The sequence below is a fragment of the Mirounga angustirostris genome, unplaced genomic scaffold (assembly GCF_029215605.1).
Source record: "Mirounga angustirostris isolate CCGP_5_RB_7025 unplaced genomic scaffold, mMirAng1.0.hap1 SCAF_7, whole genome shotgun sequence".
In the NCBI taxonomy this organism is placed as follows: domain Eukaryota; kingdom Metazoa; phylum Chordata; class Mammalia; order Carnivora; family Phocidae; genus Mirounga; species Mirounga angustirostris.
Genome location: NW_026991715.1, coordinates 32,507,053 through 32,526,400, shown reverse-complemented (window position 1 = coordinate 32,526,400; position 19,348 = coordinate 32,507,053). Strand labels below are relative to the sequence as shown.

At 52.9% G+C, this 19,348-nt stretch overlaps 1 protein-coding gene and 1 long non-coding RNA gene across 2 annotated transcripts; both read right to left on the bottom strand.

Moving 5' to 3' along the window:
* Positions 1-767: 767 nt before the first annotated feature.
* Positions 768-8,192, bottom strand: EGR1 (early growth response 1). Its single transcript, XM_045893230.3, has 2 exons — positions 7,331-8,192; positions 768-6,621 (listed from the first exon to the last, which is right to left on the bottom strand). The coding sequence occupies exons 1-2, from the start codon at positions 7,629-7,631 to the stop codon at positions 5,294-5,296; spliced, it is 1,629 nt and encodes a 542-aa protein (XP_045749186.1). The 5' UTR covers positions 7,632-8,192; the 3' UTR covers positions 768-5,293.
* A 1,353-nt stretch (positions 8,193-9,545) lies between these two features.
* On the bottom strand, positions 9,546-18,886 carry LOC135365350 (uncharacterized). The gene is made up of 3 exons (XR_010413019.1): positions 18,010-18,886; positions 10,064-10,243; positions 9,546-9,874 (listed from the first exon to the last, which is right to left on the bottom strand). It is a non-coding gene; the product is annotated as an uncharacterized LOC135365350 (long non-coding RNA).
* Between the last annotated feature and the right edge of the window lie 462 nt (positions 18,887-19,348).

Here is a 19,348-nt window from a genome sequence, read left to right as displayed (position 1 = left end):
GGTTACAGTTTCACCTGTGAACACATATATCGAGATTCATCAAATTGTACAGTTTATTCTACACTAGTTGTACCTCACTAAAGCTATAATAATAATAATAAACAACCTAAGCACTGAGGAGAATGGGCTTGTTGGAGAGAGCTCCCGAAAAGAGAGATGAAATAGATTTTCTTGCAAATGAGCCAAGCTGCCAATTTGACCTAAGATAACTTCTTCTTTTTTTTTTTAAGGTTTTATTTATTTATTTGACAGAGAGAGAGACAGCCAAAGAAGAAACACAAGCAGGGAGAGTGGGAGAGGGAGAAGCAGCCTTCCTGCCCAGCAAGGAGCCTGATGCGGGGCTCGATCCCAGGACCCTGGGATCATGACCCGAGCCGAAGGCAGACGCTTAATAACTGAGCCACCCAGGCGCCCCAACCTAAGAGAACTTCTCCAGTAAGCTTTGCCTCAAAAGGCTTTCCTAAGTTCTAGTAATGGGAAAAGGGATCTGGGAAGAAAAATCACTACAGTGGAGGTCTAGATTTGCTATTTGGGCACAAAAGTCTTATTAGCACCTGGAGGCTTACGGGTAAAATGTTGAAACCTTATTTGCTCAACGCCTGATTCTTTTAGTCTTGGCCTCATTTCCCTTAGGACCACTGAGATCTCACTCTGCTCAGTCTTCCCCTCTCAAACTACACCAAGTGTGGCTGAACCAGGAAAACAGCGGGGATGGGGAGAGCAGAGGATATTGCAGGAACTACCTCTGACCCTATAATACCCATTCCTTTTTTTTTTTTTTAAGATTTTATTTATTTATTTATTTGTCAGAATGAGAGAGAGAGAGAGCACAAGCAGGGGGAGCGGCAGGCAGAGGGAGAAGCAGGCTCCTTGCTCAGCAGGGCAAGAAGCCTGATATGGGACTCGATCTCAGGGCCCTGGGATCATGACCTGAGCCGAAGGCAGATGCTTAACTGACTGAGCCACCCAAGCACCCCTATAGTACCCCTTCCTGACTCCATTTCTTCCTGGGGTTGGAGGTTCCAAGAAGAGGGAGCTAGAAGGAAGCACACCTAAAACCCAGCCTGACAACCAGGCTAAGCTATGTCTTTCTGAGTGCTTAGAATCTTTCCAAAAAGATGAGGCTCAACATTCCTGAGATTCAAAAGAGTATCTCTCAGGTACTAGGAAGAAGGGTCGAGGGTCCTTAAAACCTGGTTCTTTTTTTTTCTTCAGAATCTAAACCTAGCCTTGGCTGGCCAAGTTTCCCTGCCCCCTCTCTTCTTCCACCCCACTCCTCTCCGTCCTCCACATCCCTGAAGCCCTAGACAATGTCGCCAGGAACAGTCAATTGTTCAACACTATCTGGGTCCTTTCCTAAACCTCAGCCTTGATGATGATAGAGCTTTTATCAGCACTGCCCTATGCCCTTGGTTTCAGATTTCCCTCACAGGAGCAGGAGTTAAAATGAATACTTTCCTTTTTTTTTTTTTTTAATACTATAGGACTGTAAAATGGGGCAATTTTTGAGTCTTGCTCTATTTCAGCTATGCAGAGAAACTTGAGTTTCTAGTGGCAAAATCCAAAGGAACCCTGGCGACAGGACTAATAAAAATTAGCTAGCAATCTTTGCAGAATTTCTCAACAAGCCTTCTGCATCAGAATTGCCTGGTGTGGTCGTTATCAAGACCAGATTCCAGGCCCCCATCCCAGACCTCAAGAATAAGATGCCCTAGGAAGGGGGCCTGGGAATCTGATTCTGATGCATTGTAATAATAACATAGGAGATTTTCTGCTTTAAAGGAACAGAGTCTTTTTGCTCCTTCTTTCCTATTTTATTCTTGCCATGTTCTCCCTCCCCTTGGGCTGCTCCCCCCCTCCCCACCGCCTTGGTAGTCTGTGGTGAGAAATTATTAAGACTGTGTAACAGGCATGGACTTGTGTTCCTGGGCCCAGAGTGAGATGGGGAGGGGTAGGTGGGGCTGGGAAAAGGTGTGTCAATACAAATATTGTCTCATCAGGACCTGGCAATTTTGCCAGGAGGCTCACGGGGATGTGCCCTTAGCTAGAAAAGGTGGCTTGGTTCCTCGTGCTCCGGGCTGAGGAGTCTGGTATCATGGGAAAGGCCAGAGATCAACAGTGTTGGTGGTTGAGGGCTAGAATGGAAAAGAAAGAATTGGGCTAATGCCAGGAGATGGCTGGAATTGCACACGTTCCAGGAGCAGTGTTGATGGGTAACCTGGGAGACCCTCAGAGGGAGAAGGAGTGGAGCAGGTTAGACCTCAACCCCACTCAAGGCCTGATAGCCATACTGGGTATAGAAGATACTTCCCTGTCCTTGACGGGAGGATCAGAAGTTGAGAGGGAAGCCAAGGCTTGGGAAGTCCAGGACATCAAATCTATTGTACCCAAATACCCAATGGACAGTAGTGTCTGACCAGTTCATAAAAGGCTCAAGTCAGGGCTGAAGGTAGTGCTTGCATTCAATAGTCTATCCATTCACTCTCCCAGGCAAAGAGTCACCAACACCCTCCCTGGCTCATATACAAAGCAAGTCAATTGAGCTGACTCCTACTTACCCTTCCCAACTCAGTTTTTCCACTTTTCCTAAGCTCCTGGGTGGGTTGGGTATCCTTCCCCGTGCTCTCATAGAGTCCCATGCTTGTCCACATTATATAACATAACACCATGTTACAATTTTTGGCTTACATCTCTGTCTCCTCAACCGACAATCTGCATTGTTGTGACCAGCTCAAGGCCTCTCACAGAGTAGACAGATGCTAATAGGCCCCTAAGAATTGCTCCAGCCGTGAGTGTGCACCATCAGGGAGCTGGGGCCAGGGAACCTAGCACCTCAGGCCTCCTACACAATGGGACAGACTTGGTCTGGAAGGGAAACTTAAATACCAGGCCAGCCTCCTGCCCACTCTGCCCTGTATTCCTGGAAGCTCCCAAGGATCCCAGCTCCAGCTGGCAAGTAATGAGATTTCTTCCTGGAAGGATTCTTGGCTTGAGAACTGGCCCTCACCTCTTCTAGGCTTCTTAGATGCCCTCAGGTTTCTGGGGACATGGAGGATGGGCAGGAGAGGCTGAGTCAGCTCCAGCCTTGTTACTACTTCCCAAAGCCCTGTGGCCACCCTTTATCTCCCCCAAGTGTATATAGCAGGGATTCCCAAGAACATAGCTTTCCCCAACCCTGGGTAGAGAATGCGGGGCAGGGCCAGCCAAACATTTGGGGCCATGAGAATAGCACTGCCTCCGGGCACTCATGTTCCACTTCTACCTGTGGCCTTCTTTAGCTTTAATTAACCAAGAGAAGGCTGCAGTCCGCCAGATTGAGGCCCAGTATCAAGAAGAGACCCACACACAGTTCTCAAAAGAATTCACTCCAGTGACACACAGCAGACACGACTCCGAGTGGAATTTCCCTGTCTTGGGGGTGCCTGGATGGCTCAGTCAGTAGAGCATGTGACTCTTGGATCTCCCGGTTGTGAGTTTGAGCCCCATGTTGGGTGCAGAGATTACTTAAAAATAAAATCTTAAAAAAAAAAGAATTTCGCTGTCTCTGTAAAAGCCCCTCAAAGCCCTCAATAAAGATGGCAAAAGGTGGGGGTGCTGGGTGGCACAGTGGTTAAGCGTCTGACTCCTTGGTTTCAGCTTAGGTCCTGATCTCCCATGGTGAGATGGAGCCCCAACTCAAACCCTGCCTCCAACCGCATGTGGAGTCTGCTGAAGACCCTCTTTCCCTGCCCCTCCCCCCATGCTCTCTCTCTCCCTCTCTCAATAAATAAATCTTAAAAAAAAAGAAAAAAAGAGGGGCGCCTGGGTGGCTCAGTTGTTAAGAGTCTGCCTTTGGCTCAGGTCATGATCCCAGGGTCCTGGAATCGAGCCCCGCATCGGGCTCCCTGCTCCGCAGGAAGCCTGCTTCTCCCTCTCCCACTCCCCCTGCTTGTGTTCCTGCTCTCGCTGTCTCTCTGTCAAATAAATAAATAAAATCTTTAAAAAAAAAAAAAGAAAAGAAAAAAAGAGATGGCAAAAGGGCCCCCACCTCCAGCCCAGGAAACACGCACCCAACTGCAGCTATTTTATTTTCCTTTTAATTTTTCTGAAGGATATACACCACATATCCCATGGGCAATAAAGCGCATTCAATGTGTTTATAAGCCAAACAGTCACTTTGTTTAAGCAAACACAAATACAAAGTAAAATAAAACCACAAAATAATGAACTGCATGTTCATAACATACAAAAATCGCCGCCTACTCAGTAGGTAACTACAACATTCCAACTCCTGAATATATTTATAAATTTACATTTTCAGTTAAAAAAATAGACTTTTGAGAGTTCAGATTTTGTTTTAGATTTTGTTTTCTTACATTCTGGAGAACCGAGGCTTAGCTCAGCCCTCTTCCTTATTTTGCTCCCAAAGCCTCCCCCGAGTCATCACTCCCTGCCCCCCTTAAGGCTAGAGGTGAGCACATCCCTCACAATTGCACATGTCAAGCTGTCAGCAAGGCGCATCACACAAAAGGCACCGAGACGTGAAACTTTTTAAACCAAAAGGACAAAAAAAAAAACACTTTCAAAAAAAAAAAGAAGAAAAACCAAACCATATTTTGTCACATGTGAGAGTACAGTCGGGCAATATTTACAAAAAGGTTAACGGAACATCACTCTGACACATGCTCTGATCAATACCAAGGACTGCAGTTTCAAAAAAAGCTTCAAACGTAATCGTCACAGCATCATCACAAAATAAAGGATCACCGTTGGTTCGCTTGGCTTTTCTTTTTTTTTTCCCCCCCAAAGTGAGGACCTAATTCCAAATAATACAATAGAATATGCAAATTATCTTCACATCAAGAGTACCCCAAGAAAAACAAAATCCATGGCACAGACACTGTACAAGGGTGCAGGGCTGGGCTCTGAGGGGCCCCAACCCCATTTTTGCCAACTTGATTTTCTAGCATTGAAGGGAGCAGGGGGTCAGGCATACGATGGAGATGATACTGAAATGATATATCCAAAATCCATGCAAATCAAGTTCTTTGGATAGAGGTGAAGAACTTGGACATGGCTGTTTCAGGCAGCTGAAGTCAAAGGGAGTAGGAACTGGGGAGGAAGGGCAAGTGGGCAGAAAGGATTGCAGGCCAACAGACCTCCCCCTCCGACGCTGGGTGGAGTAGAGGGGGAGGATTTGGCTCTGAGAACCTCCATCTCACCTAAGAGGAACCCCTTCTGTGGCCATCTCCTCCTCCTGTCCCTTAAGTCTCTTGTGTTTCTTTCTCCCTTTTCCCTTGTTTCCCCTTTCCCTTTAGCAAATTTCAATTGTCCTGGGAGAAAAGGTTGTTGTCATGTCCGAAAGCCCTGTGGAGGCGCTGAAGGAGTTGGTGACAGCTGAGGAAGGGAAGCTGCTGACTTGGGCCGGGAAAGCAGGGGGAACGGAGGAGTATGTGGTGGCCACTGAGGGTGAGGGGAAGCCACTGTGCACAGGGGATGGGTAGGTTGAGGACCCGGGAGAGGAGTAGGAGGTGGGCACAGGTGATGGATATGAGGTGGTGGCTGGGGAGGGATAAGAGGTAGTAACTGGGGACGTGTAGGAGGTAGCCACCTGGGACGGGTAGGAAGAGAGGGAGGTGGCGGCAGAAGAGGCCACAACACCTTTGTCTGCTTTTTTGTCCTTCTGCCTTAAGTGGATCTTGGTATGCCTCTTGCGCTCATCGCTCCTGGCAAACTTTCTCCCACAGATGTCGCAGGCGAAGGGCTTCTCGCCTGTGTGGGTGCGGATGTGGGTGGTGAGATGGTCACTGCGGCTGAAGTTGCGCATGCAGATGCGACACTGGAAGGGCTTCTGGCCGGTATGGATGCGAATGTGGCGGGTGAGCTCATCTGAGCGGGAGAAGCGGCGGTCACAGGACTCCACCGGGCATGCGTAGGGGCGTTCGTGAGGGGGCGTCTTGCTGGGCCGGTTGGGGTACTTGCGCATGCGGCTGGGTTTGATGAGCTGGGACTGGTAGGTGGAGTTGAGGGCCTTCAAGTCCTGGGAGCCCGACTGCGTGGCAAAGGCCTTGATGGTGGACAGTGGAGTGAGGGAAGGCTGCTGGGTTCGGCTCTCCAGGCCTTGGAAGGGCTTCTGGTCTGGGGTGCCCAGGCCCAGGTCCCCCTGCTGTTGCGGAAACAGATAGTCAGGGATCATGGGGACCTGGAAGCCACCCTTAGCAGCAGGGTAGGCGGGAGGAGGGTACTGGAGCGCGGCGCCCGCGGAGCCTGGAAAGGCCTGGCTTTGTGGCTCGGGGAAGATGTCCGCGTTAGGTGTGGGGAACGTCGGTGCCGCTGAGTAAATGGGGCTGCTGTCATTGGACTGGACCGCGCAGCTCAGGGGTGGGCTCTGAGAGGCGGAGGAGGAGGAGGAGGCTGCCGGAGATGGTGCTGAAGATGAGGTGGCCGGTGGGTTGGTCATGCTCACGAGGCCGCTGACCAGGCTGAAGAGGGGCTCAGGCCACAAGGTGTTGCCACTGTTGGGTGCAGGCTCCAGAGAGAAGCGGCCAGTGTAGGTGATGGGGGGCAGCCGGGTGGTTTGGCTGGGGTAACTTGTCTCCACCAGAACCTTCTCGTTATTCAGAGCGATATCAGGAAAAGACTCTGGCAGGAGAGAGAGAGAAGGGGGAGGCCTGGTTACTGGAGAGCAATCCCTGGGGGGGCGAGAAGCGCCCGAGCTGCCAGGCAAGAGGTCGGGCTGGCTACCATTGACTCCTGAGCTGGTTAATAATTGATAGCAGCAGATTGCAATGTTCCTGGACCGGCTCCAGCGGCAGAGCCCATTTCAACAACAGCTGACGCAAACACGGAGAATCCCCCTCCACTGCAGCTCACGGCGCTCCGCAGCGGCGGCTGCGCCACGGAGGGATTCCCGCCAGCACCCCTTCCGCCGCGGCTAGTGCGCGCCCCTTGCCCCCGGCTGCCAGGACATCCCTGGGCACGGATCACGGCCCTTCCTTGGGGACAGGCGGCTGGCAACGCAAGCCCGTCTGGAGAAAGGGGGGCGCAGCCCTGCTCTTCAAAACAAGCCCTCCCCCCTCTCCACCCACCCACGCAGCCCGAGCTCTCCATCCAAAACAGAAGCTAGCTCCTCTGCGCACCGCTAGGGACGAGGAGGGTGAGGGTGAGGGTGGATGTCCCCAGGTATCCCTCTAACACATGACCCTGAGGAAGCGAAGGGAAACCCCACTTGCATCCCTGAGGTCCAGCAACACTGCTGCTGCGGTGAAGGGGGCGCTGCAAGGCGGTGGGGAAGGACGGGTCGCCAGGATGGTGGCGAAGGGGCTAATCCTCGGCGTAGGCCACCGCTTACCTGCGGTCAGGTGCTCGTAGGGCTGCTCGCCCGCCTCCCCCTGAGGGTTGAAGGCGCCGCTGCTGCTACCGCTGCTGCCGCCCCCTCCACCTCCACTGCCCCCGCTGCTGCTGCTGCTGTTACCGCCGCTGCCCTCCGAGGCCCCGGCGGCACCGAGGAACTGGGGAGCCCCGTTGCTCAGCAGCATCATCTCCTCCAGCTTAGGATAGTTGTCCATGGTGGGCGAGTGAGGAAAGGAGCCGAACGGGTCGGAGATCTGCAGCGGGGACATCAGCTGCATCTCGGCCTTGGTTGCGGCCATCCCGGACGGGCGGGCTGGAGAGCTGGTGCTGGGCCGGGTGGGCGCAGCCCGGAGCCGTGGCTGCGGGGGACACACTCTCGGGGGGCTGGCCGGTCACATGCGGGACGCGGGGGACACTGTGGCGAGAGATGGTGGGGCCTCCAGGCTCGCCCTCGCCGCCGGCCGGTGTGGACGCGGCGCTGCTACCGAGGCTGGGGCAGGGGCCGGTCCTGCGGCGGCGGAAGCTGGCGGCGACGGTAGCTGGCGGCGGCGGCGGCGGCTCCCCAAGTTCTGCGCGCTGGGATCTCTCGCGACTCCCCGGATCCGCCTCTATTTGAAGGGTCTGGAACGCCACGGGCCCGCCTCCGTCGTGACGTACATGGCCATATATGGGAAGCAGGAAGCCCTAATATGGCAAGACCGGCCAGGAGGACCCGGAATGACGTGAAGCCCCCTATCCGAGAGCGGTGGGCACCGCGGCCCCTCACCTCGGCCCCCGCGCCGACTCCTGTAACTGGGCGCCCAGGCCTCGAGAAAGCTTAGGACCCAGGCCTCAGCTGAGGACTCCTGGACTCAGGCTGCTCCGGCGTTCCCAGCTTTGCCCCCGCCTCTTCCCTCCGCCTTCTTCCCTCCTCCCGGAGCCGGAAGCGGCCGGGCCATATCGAGCCGTTCCAAATAAGGCGCTGCCCAAATAAGGGTTGTTCCGGCGGGGGATCCTTCCTGCTCCTTATATGGCGTTTCCGGGTCGTTGCTTGCCGCTCCCTGGCTCCCTCCCTCCTCCCTGGTTCCAAGCCGGGAGCCCGAACGTGCGCAAGAGCTGGGGACGCCCAGGTGGAGGTCTCGGGGCGCGTAGAGCTAGGTGCACCGCGGCTCAGGCGGCTCCCCAGCGGGGACTGGACTGGGGAAGCCCGGGCCCGGGGCGGGGGCGAGGGAGAGTCGGGCCGGGGTTCTGCCACCGTCATCCAGGGCCCTCCCGCCCACCTCTGGGACCGTGGGAGCGGGGCGGGAGCTAAGGGGAGGAGTGACTGGGCTGGCCGGGGCAGAGGCCGCCCAGGAGAGGCGGAGCGTTGACCCCCCGGGCCTTGACCAGTGGCACGATGCCTTTCCAGGTGTCATCGGGGAAACTGAGGCTACGAATTAATCGCCAGATGATCCCCGAAGTCCCTTTGCGTTGTGGTGGGCCACCTGCTTCTCAACCAGGAGCTGGCGGTCCTTGTGGTGGGAGACTTTCCCACCTTTATCCAGAACAAATGGATGTGGGGCGGGCAGTGCGACAATCGGAAAAGGGGGCTTTCCTATGGGCTGGCCGGGGACCCCTAGGCTGGCACAGAGAGGACCTGCTTAGCGGCCCGGTGCTGCCCCCTGGAGGTCCCCCCTCCAGCTCGGTTCCTCGGGCCCCGGGCCGAGTGGGCTCTTCCGCCGCCTTCCTGCTCCCCCTCCCTGTTCCTGTGCTGGGCGCGGAGCCAGGCCGGGGGAGCCTTAGACGCAGTGAGCACGAACTGAGCAGGCGCCGCAGCCTGGGCTCTCCCTGCAGTACCCGGGGAGCCGCCACCGCCGAGGCGCCCAGACTCCGGGCCGTATAACACTCCCCTCCCGGAGCCAGTCTAAGGGCGGTGGAGACGGGGCGGGGGGAGTAGGCGGGAACGGTTTCTGCAGGTCTCCCGGGAGCCGGACTTGACGGGGAAGCCCTCTCGGTCCCATCACCACTCCCCGCATTCAAGTGCGCACCCCAAAGAAAACAGGGATTCCAAGAGGGGAAGGTTCCTGCTGTAGCTGCGAATCGAGGGGAGGTGCTGTTTTTCTGAATTTAAAAAGAAAGCAGAAAGTAGGTGTGTGAAAGGAGGGTGCTGAGGGGGCGGGGCTGGGGTCGCTGAACCCAAACAGGTAGGAGTCAGGGGGTTTAAACTGGGGGAGGGGGCATAACTTTCCGGGGCTTCATCCGTCTGTATCCCTTACACACACACACACACACACACACACACAGGCACACACACACACATTTTCTTATAAAAATCTATTTAAGGAATCCGGCAATGAACCCTGTCTCTTGTACTCTTAAGTCTGAGCTCCCCAACCCAAAAGCTTAGGGCGGGGTGGGGGGCCCACTCCCACCGCCTACCGGTGTTTTTCCTTAGGGGCATGAGTGATGCACCTCTTTGAGGCCTCCTGCCAGTCAGGGTCAGATGGTCTTGTGTCGGAATGCCCATTTTGCCACTCCCTGGTGGGCTATCTTAGCCAGGCTTTTCCTGTCTCTCTTTCTTCAACTGTAAAATAGAGCTAATGTTAATGATAACCCACGTGGAGGGATTGTTGTGACAACACTGAAACTTACAGGGACTGAGTCTCTGAAGTCCCAAAGCATACTGCCTGCCTTGCAATTGCCATTCAATAAACAGTGACTATTGTTATTTTCAGGGGCTTTTGACCCTCAGGATCACCCACAATTCACCCACCCATCTTCAGCCTCCAAGCAAACTCCAGTCACCCTTTTCTGAAAAATTGTTCAGAGAGGGAGAAACACAGGGGGCATTGTCCAGAAGAGCTAATCTGAATCTTTCTTGCTGCAGTAGAACATCATTTCCCAGAGCAGAATTTTTCAACCTTGCTGGTATAACAGAGTCACCTGTAGAACTCTGAAAAAAAAGAAAAAAAAAAAAATTTTTTTTTTTAAGATTTTATTTATTTATTTGTCAGAGAGAGAGAAAGATCACAAGCAGGAGGAGTGGCAGGCAGAGGGAGAAGCAGGCTCCCTGCTTAGCAGGGAGCCTGATGTGGGACTTGATCCCAGGACCCTGGGATCATGACCTGAGCTGAAGGCAGCTGCTTAACCAACTGAGCCACCCAGGCATCCCAAAAAGAAAAATATTTTAACCCTAGACCAACTGGAGTCACAATTTTTCTGAGCTTGTGAGTGCCAGAACTGAGTGGGTTCCTTGTCCTAGGATTCTCCTTCTGTCCCTGGGGAGGTGTCACACCCCCAGAGCACATCTCCCAATCCCAGCCAGAGCAAACCAATTCCCCTATGATTCTAATGTGCCAAATGACCTAAGGTATCTTCAGGTCCTTGCTGAAGGTGGACACTGGAAATCCTTATTGTCTGTATCTTTGGTTTGCATATGTAATAGCAATTCCCCTTTCTTTTCATAATAGATCCTAGTTAGTAATTTCCTTTGGGGAACCAATCCAGTCCATGTGGTTGGAGGAAGATAACCCTATCCCAGATCTAGGAGTGGGTATGTCACACACACCTAGCCATCCATCTAGGATGCTCCAGTCTCGAGCATTCCATGTCCCTAGCCACAACGATTGAGTCAGGATGGGCACATGACCCAAACCAGGCCAGTGTGAAGCACTTCTGGGATTTTTTCTGCAACTCTTAAAAAAGTTCTCTCCCTGGTGGTACTAAACCAATGGAATGTAAGCCTGGAGGCTATCTTGCCATGAGGACTGGAAAGCCTATCTGAAAATGAAGCCAACGCAGAGGGAAACAGAGGTATCTACATGCAGAGACTGAGTCTTTGATACAACCTGGGCTTTTTAGTTATGAAGGCCAGTGCATTCCTTTTTGATTTAATAAAATAGGCTCATTTCACTTTCTGTTACTCACAACCCAGCAGTTTCTGATTAATACACCCATTATCCACAACAACAAAGAATTTTTCTGAAGACTGTATGGGCAAGGCCTGGAAAGGTCTACGGTAGAGGCCCCTGCCTCTAAGGGGCTTACAGTTGGGTGGAAGAAAGACTGGATCCCACGTTGCAAGAGAATTGAGAATAGGAAGCAGCCCCGTTAGCCACCAAATGTCAGTTATGCTGAAGAACACAGAAGATAAAAGGAGGGAGAGATTCCAGGGAGGGGGTCAGGGATGACGAAGAGAGTTTGGAGGAGAGAGAACATGAGAAGGACCAAACTCTGTGGTGAGGAAGCGAGGCAGTTGCAGGCCAGGGCTGAGAGTAGGTGGGCCAGGACAGTCCTTGTGTGCTCGGTCTGAAAAAAATGGGCAGGAGCAGAGAGGGTTCCAACTGGGAGATAGTAGGAGGTAAGGTTGAGTAAAACATTCATTTTTTAAAAAAAGGGCTTATTGGCCACTTCTTGTATCAAAGGCAGTGCTAAGTCTTGGGGATTTTGCAATGAAGAAGGCAGATGTAGTTTTGCCCTCCTGGAAATTGCCATTCAGTGGGGATAGACCAAGCTGCTACTCGGTGGGATACTTGTGTCCAAGTAAACAGCTACATAAATTAAAAGGATGATTTCTGATTATGGTAAGTGTAACATACTGGAGAGGTGAGGGAAGGCATCTCAGAGGAGGTGACATTTATGCAGAGACATGAAGGATGACAGGAAACCAACTCTGCATAGAGGAGTGTGGTGGGGAGGGCCTTCTAGGCAAAGGGGACAGCTGGGCAAAGGCCTCAGGAGGGAGAAGGCCGTGATCAGTCTAGGCCCTCCGGCTAAGGTGTGGGCTGTGAGATGGGATAAACTGCATCCCTCCACCCTCATCTTCCTCGTTCTGCCTTCTACAGCTCCTACAGAGGAGGAGCTTCTCAGCCCCACTCTGCCTTCATGGTTGTATGGCCCTGGAAGGCAGCTTCCACAGGAACAGTGAGAGGAGCTGGCTCAAAGCCCCTACACACCGCCCAGACTGTAGCCCTCTCTGTGACTGGAAAACCAGCGAGAAGAAGGGCCTGAGAGCCTCCTCCCTGGATAGGATTATGCTCAGGGCCTGCCTTCTCAGCGATAGTGCTGGAAGCAAGTCGGTTATCCCTCTGGTTTGTCTTTTGGCCAAAGGCACATTCCTGTTTGCTGTGACTGGGGGCACTGAAAGGGGAGGAGACAGAAGGAAAAGAACCCTCCCATGGAGCCAAATCTCAGTTGGGGGTTTGAGTACCTAATTTGTGACCAACAACCCTGATGGGACAACCAGCCTGGAGCCTGAAGGAAAGACTTTAAGGAAGGTTGGGGGTAAGGAAGACTCAGAACCACTACTGCACCCTGACCCGGGTATCTACAGGACTTGAAGGAGCATTAGGGATGAGTCTGGGACTCTCACACCTCGCCCCCTGGGTGCTGGTGCCCAAAGCCCTCGGAAAGATGAGAGGGCTCTCACAGGGTGTGCCCGTCTGAGCTGCCGTCTACACTCTGACTTTCCTTGCAAACAGGAGAGGAGTAGAGGGCAGAGTTGAGAGCAGAACGGAGCTTGTCCATGGCAGCTGAGGCTCCAGGTGAAAGCCAGTGGGAACCATCATGTCTCAGAAACTCGACCCATGGCTGAGCAGGCTGCCCCTCTCAGAGGAAAACAAGCCCCTTTTTCCATTGCCACTTCCTCCTCCTCAGCCCCGGGCTACGTCAGCACCCACATGTGCTGCTCAGATCGTGGTTTGCCACAGTGGTGGCCCAGCCTGGGGCTCAGGAAGTGACTCTCCCTTCAGTTCTATATGGGGTGCCTGTCACTCTTTCCGATAGCTGATGGCCTCTGCCGGAAATATGGAGGGCCTGGCCTTCAATAGGTCTGGGGACAGCTCTGCTCCCACCCTGTGACGGGTCATGAGGGGTGAGGAGAAACCTGAAGAGGCCAGGTCTGGTGGGGGTGGGTGGGAGAAGGAGGCAGAAGGTGCACTGAGAGAAGAGGAGGCTTGAAGGCCTGAAGAAGGACCAGGGAAGATGAAAGAGAAAATCACCCCGCAGTTTTGGGGTGTGAAGCCATCTCATGTGCTCCAGTTACAGGTGGGGAAACTGGGTGCCAGAGAAGAACCCTGAGTCCTAGGACAGGTGGAGAAGCGTAATTCTGAGACAGGCCCATGCAGAGTGATGCTGAGGCCTGAGGCAGAGGGGGCCCCCTGGCTCTGAAGAGGGAACCTGGCATGCTCCGATGGGATCCAGGAACCGCAGGAAGAGATCGTGGAGGATTTGGCCAAGGTTGGGGGACCTGCCCAAGAGAGTCGGTGTCTGGGTTGCTGTCCTCAGAGTCTGCCTAAGGGGTCACGCATCAGACACAGTTAGGTTGGGCCTGAAGTGGCAAACCAACCCTGAGGCATAATAACTTGGGTAGGTGGCACAGAGCATCTATAAAGGGCAGAGGGAGTGGGTAAACCCTCAGGTGGGGTTCTCCGGTTCCTTTCTGCCCCAGAGTTAATGAGCAGATGCTGGAAGAAGCTGCTGTCCTTGGACATCAGCCCCTTTACGCTGTGCTGTGTGGCCCCTGTCCCAGGCCCGGGGCTGCCAGGACCCTAGGCTTAGAGGACAATCTGGCCTGTGGTGGCTTCTTTGCTCCCCCACCCCCAGCTGAGTGTGCAGCAAAGCTGGCTGCAGAAATCTCTGGAAACTCGTCGGGCAGGCAGAGGGAGGGGAGCGTTACATAAGAGCCCACTGATGTGCAGGAAGCCTGGAGCAGCCTTTAGATGAGAGAGGCAGCGTTCCCATCCAGCCTAGAAAAGCGGGAATAGCAACGGCCCGTTATTTCTGGCCCTCACCACCACCCAGCCCAGCTCCGGGGCTGCTCGGCTTCATGGTGGGTGAGCTTGCACTCCGCAGACCTGGTGGGAGGGGGAGGGAAGGAGGGGACAGGCAGCCCCTGGGGTTACCCCGCTGTGGCACTGGCCTTACCCACCCACCCCAAAACACCAGGATGCAGCAGTCAGTGGTGGGTGCTTGTTTCTTCTGATCTTCCTTAATCTCTAAATGCATTCTCTACCCCCACCCCACCCCCAAGACACATTTACAACGTGACAGGCTCTGTGCTAAACATCGGACAGGCATTTGTCTTCGCAATGCCTTGTGAGGTAGGTACCATTCTCACCCCCATTTCGTGAATGAGGAAGGGGGCTCAGAGAGGGCGGGTGACTCGATTAAGGTCGGAGAGCTGGGCAGTAGGGGAGCCAGGGGTCCAATCGGAGAATCTGGCTTCAGAAACTCCGGCTGAAACCTAGCTCATGGCAAGAACCACATGTTCTCTGGGAGCCCAGAATGAACTGGGCAAAGCTTTCACCCTCCAGGGGTTCTGGAGTCAAGTGGAATAGGGCAGAGAGACATGTGAACAGGTCATTTCAACACTTATCAAACATCTGCTCCTCTAGGTCTGGTGGGGGAGACAGACAAATAAACAGGCAATCACAACAGTGTGAAATGTGCTATCGTGGGGAAAGCACAGTGATTGTGGGAGCCGCTCATAGAGCTCCCACCCGCTGAAATTCTTCGGGGCAGTCAGAGAGCCAACTGGCCATTTTGCAGGAGGCGGGGTGCGGGGTGCTGGTGCAAGCCAGCCAGGGAACCATGCAGTCAGTCGTCCAGGAGAGAGAGGGAGGTCTGGATGCTTCAGCACAGGGTATATTACACACTCCCTCCAGGGGCCTCCCAGTCAGAGGCAGAGAACAAGAACAAGAACACCAGACACCCAAATTTACTGACGGGCAGCTCAGCCCAAAGGTGCATCCCTGTCCCTTGGTACAGTGGCAGTAGGGCAGTCAGAAAGGCTGGGTGGAAGGGTCTTAGGTCTGTTTTCCTTATCTAACCAGCCCCTTATCTACTCCACCCATATGGGAATTCGGTTTAGGGCAAAGTTAAAATGAGTGACAGAAGAGGAAGCTGGAATACAGAACCAGGAAGAAGAGCTTCCCTCCAGATTATCATACTGATAAGAAGAGATAAGAGGTAGGAAGAGTTAGCTCCGATCCTTAGGAATGGGGGCACCTGGGTGGTTTCAGCTCAGGTTGCGATCTCAGGGTGGTGAGATGGAGCCCCATGTTGAGCTCACTCAGCGGGGAGTCTGCTTGAACATTGTCTCCCTCTGCTCTACCCATCCCCCCCTCCATCTCTCTCTCTCTCTCTCTCTCTCTCAAATAAATAAATAAATAAATCTTTATCCTTAGGAATGTCCCAGAGGGGTGTTCCTTGTACACCAGGCAGAAGCAGCACTTCTGTTCCTGTCAGCAAAGGAAGGGATCTTTGGAACTTCTAGGACTCGATTTCCCTCTGGTCAAGCCTCAGAGAGAGCCATCATGGCAGAATGACTGAGTCTTCAAGCTGATATTGGGCTCAGTGTCTTTTTTTAAAAAAATATTGTGATGAAATATACATACCATAATATTTACCATTTTAACCATTTTTTTAACCTTTTTTTTTTTTTTTTTTAAAGTACACTCTGTGCTCAACATGGGGCTTGAACTGAGGACCTGGAGATCAAGAGGCGCATGCTCTGCTGACGAGGCAGCTAGGCACCCCACCATTTTAATTATTTTTTTTAAAAGATTTTATTTATTTATTTGACAGAGAGACACAGTGAGAGAGGGAACACAAGCAGGGGGAGTGGGAGAGGGAGGAGCAGGCCCCCCACTGAGCAGGGAGCCTGATGTGGGGCTTGATCCCAGGACCCCGGGATCATGACCTGAGCTGAAGGCAGACGCTTAATGACTGAGCCACCCAGGCGCCCCTATTTTAATCATTTTAACTATACAATTCAGTGGCATTAAGTATATTCACAATGTTGTGCAACCATCACTACCATCCATCAGCAGAACTTTTTCATCATCCCAAACAGATACTCGGTATCCATGAAACAAGGATCCTCCATCCTGACCCCTTGCACCTGCCCCTAGTAACCTCTAGTATAGTTTCTGTCTCGATGAATTTGTCTATTCTAGGTACCTCATCTAGTGGAATCATAATATTTGTCCTTTTTTGACTGCCTTATCACTTACCATAATGTTTTCAAGGTTCATCCATGTTGTAGCATGTGTCAGAATTTCATTTCTTCCTGAGGCTGAATAATATTGCATGGTATGGATACACCACATTCTGTTCATCCTTTCATCTGTTGATGGACACCTGGACTGTTTCCACCTTTTGACTATTGTGACTGATGCTGCTATGAATATTAGTGGGCAAGTATCTGCGGACTCTGTTTTGTTTTTTTTTAAAGACCCCTTTTTTATTTTTATTTTATTTATTTGTCAGAGAGAGAGAGAGAGAGAGCACAAGCAGGGGGAGCAGCAGAGGGAGAAGCAGGGTTTCCGCCAAGGAAGGAGACCGTTGTGGGACTCGATCCCAGGATCCTGCAATCATGACCTGAGCCAAAGGCAGACGCTTAACCGACTGAGCCACCCAGGCGTCCAAGGATTCTTTTTATTCATCATCCATCAGCTATCGCAAGAAGGATTAAAGTTAGATTTAAGAAGGACTTCCCGATTCTGTACTACCAGTGACCAAAGCAGCAGCATCTCCCTCTTTTCACGGTTTTAATAACCACAGTCTCCTCCACCTCCCCTAATCCCAGCCCTAGACTGGGGTAATGCCCCGAATGGCTGCGCTTGTATGGGAAAGAGGCTTAATAGGGGTCACTCTGGGGTCATAGCTATGGATGGTTTATTTTTAGGAGCTGGGTGGTGAGGGTTTCATTGTCTTCCCTTGGGCTCTGGGTATGTTTGCCACCCCCCCCCACCCCCCACCCAGCTTTCTCCTTTCCCTGGCAAATCCAGGCTGTCTCCCTTTTTCTCTCCCGGGCTAAATTGGGAGTGTGAAGCTGCTCTTCTTCCCAATTTAGCTTTTGAATTAAAGTGAGAACTGAATGTGGCTGGAATGCTGACTCCCGTCTGTGTGTGTGTGTGAGAAAGGAGAGCAAGTGAGCATGAGCATGCGAGGTGCGGGGGTCAGAGCAAGGGCGGCTCCTTGGGGCTGCCGCTGTTCAGGGCAGGCGCCCATCCCCAGGTGCAGGCGAAGAGCTCCGCAGAGAGACACCGAGGCTTGAAAGCTGGTGCTTTCTCAGGAGTGGAAGAATGCTACGGGGACATCCTTCGAACATTCCACAGAAATGTGCCAAGGGCTTATTGTGTGCTAGATGCTGGGGAAATAGTGGTGAACCAGGTAGATGCGTCACCTGTGCTCTGGCTTTCAGTCTGGTGGGGGAACTAGGCAATGACCAAATGGGGGAAGGTGTCGGGAGGAAGAGCAGGATGCCCCAGGGACCTGGATGGGATGCGGTGGGGACGTGGCATCTAAGCCGAAACTTGAAGTGCATGCAGGAGCTGACCGAGTGGAGCAGAGCAAGAGGGCCTGGGCAGAAGGCACCGTGCACACAGATCTGAGTGTGCCTGGGTTCTGCCGAGGAGGGCGCTGCCACCGCCTGAATTGGGCTCAAGAGGGCTCAAGAGTTTCCACTTTCTCCTCTTCTCTCCTCCCCGTCTTCCAGGGAGAATAAAACCAGATGGCAGTGACTTGGGCCAGAGAAGCCTGGGAGCATGAGTCCCTGCTGCTCATGCTCTAAACAGTCAACCTGGGGGACAGGGAACGTGCAGGTCTCCGTCTGAGTCGCCACTCAGGTCCAAGATGGACGTGGAACAGAGGAAATGGGATCACTTTGTCTTGAGGCAAAAGTATCAAGAAGGGTCTCTGCTTGGTTTAGCTTACCGGATTCTTCTCAGGTTGGAGGTTGCTGGCTGAGTCTCTGGGGGACCTTCCCTCTTCCTACTTGATGGGAATGAGTCATGATTCTGGCTGAGATGGGAACAGGTTGAAACCTTGGCAAAGACAGACTCTCTGTTGGCAGAGACAGGAGAGAGCTCTCTGGGGGGCCATGAATTTCTCTGTCACCTCTCGAGTTCCCCAATGACAGGCACAGCTAAGGGATGCTAGTGTAAAACTTGCCATCAATATTTCAAGTGAACAGCATTATTTATTGATCACTCATCTGGCTGGGACAAAAGGAGAGGGTAATTCATTAGGGATGCAGAGTTGGTGGGGTCATTTTGGGAAAGAGGTCAGGGAAAGGTAGGTCACTAAGGAGCCCCAACCTTGGCTCTTGCAAAAGTACCTTGGGATCGCAGCATTTGGAAATTAGGGTCTTTTTTCTCCTTTTTTAATCCTACAGTGCCCCAGATGAAATTAAGGGAAGGGGCAGGGAACAGGAAAACCTGGGGCAGGCCTGGGACTGCCACTGTGGCCATCAGGGAAATCATATCCAGAGACTCCTGCAGCCAAGTGAGCTTCCCTCCCTCTGGGCCTAGCCTGCCCCTCCCAAGTTCCCTACCCCTTGCTACCTCTTGGGTCCCCCTCCTCACCTGACCTTGAAATTAGCTCCAGCAGCCCCTCTAGATGTCATTTCGGAAACCCATGTTGGGTCCCTGGGGCTGAAGGGCCCTTCTAGAGTCAGCTTGGCAACTCCCTTGATCCCAGGAGGGTGCCTGATCTTCACCCAAGGAGAGTAGCTGCCCTTTGGGTCTGACCATCCCCTGGGGAGTGTGCAGGGGTGGGCACACAGGCTGGGCTTAGGAAGTGATGGCTTGAGAATCCATAGCTGCTTCATGCACCTGCAAGGATGTTTTCTTTTCTTTTCTTTTTTTTAATATATATATTTTTTGAAAATTTTATTTATTTATTTATTTATTTATTTTATTTGTCAGAGAGAGAGAGAGACAGCACAAGCAGGGGGAGCGGCAGGCAGAGGGAGAAGCAGGCTCCCTTCTGAGCAAGGAGCCCGACGCGGGACTTGATCCCAAGACCCTGGGATCATGACCTGAGCCGAAGGCAGATGCTTAACCGACTGAGCCACCCAGGTGTCCCTGCAAGGATGTTTTCTTCATGAACCTCCAACTCCAGGGAGTGGGGGCATGAGGCCCCTTAGGCGGACTGATTGCGTGAAGATTCTCCCCTGCAGGGGTGGGGAATCCCACACTGAGAGTGGGCTGCGCCACCTAGTGGGCTTTTCGCTCCTTGCAGGCATCCCTCCGACCCTTCCCGGCCTCCAGCC

Coding starts and splice junctions, on each gene's coding strand:
- EGR1 (XM_045893230.3), bottom strand. CDS start 7,631: ATGGCCGCAACCAAGGCCGAGATGCAGCTGATGTCCCCGCTGCAGATC. Junction 6,622..7,330: donor CTACGAGCACCTGACCGCAG/GTAAGCGGTGGC, acceptor CTCTCCTGCCAG/AGTCTTTTCCTGATATCGCT.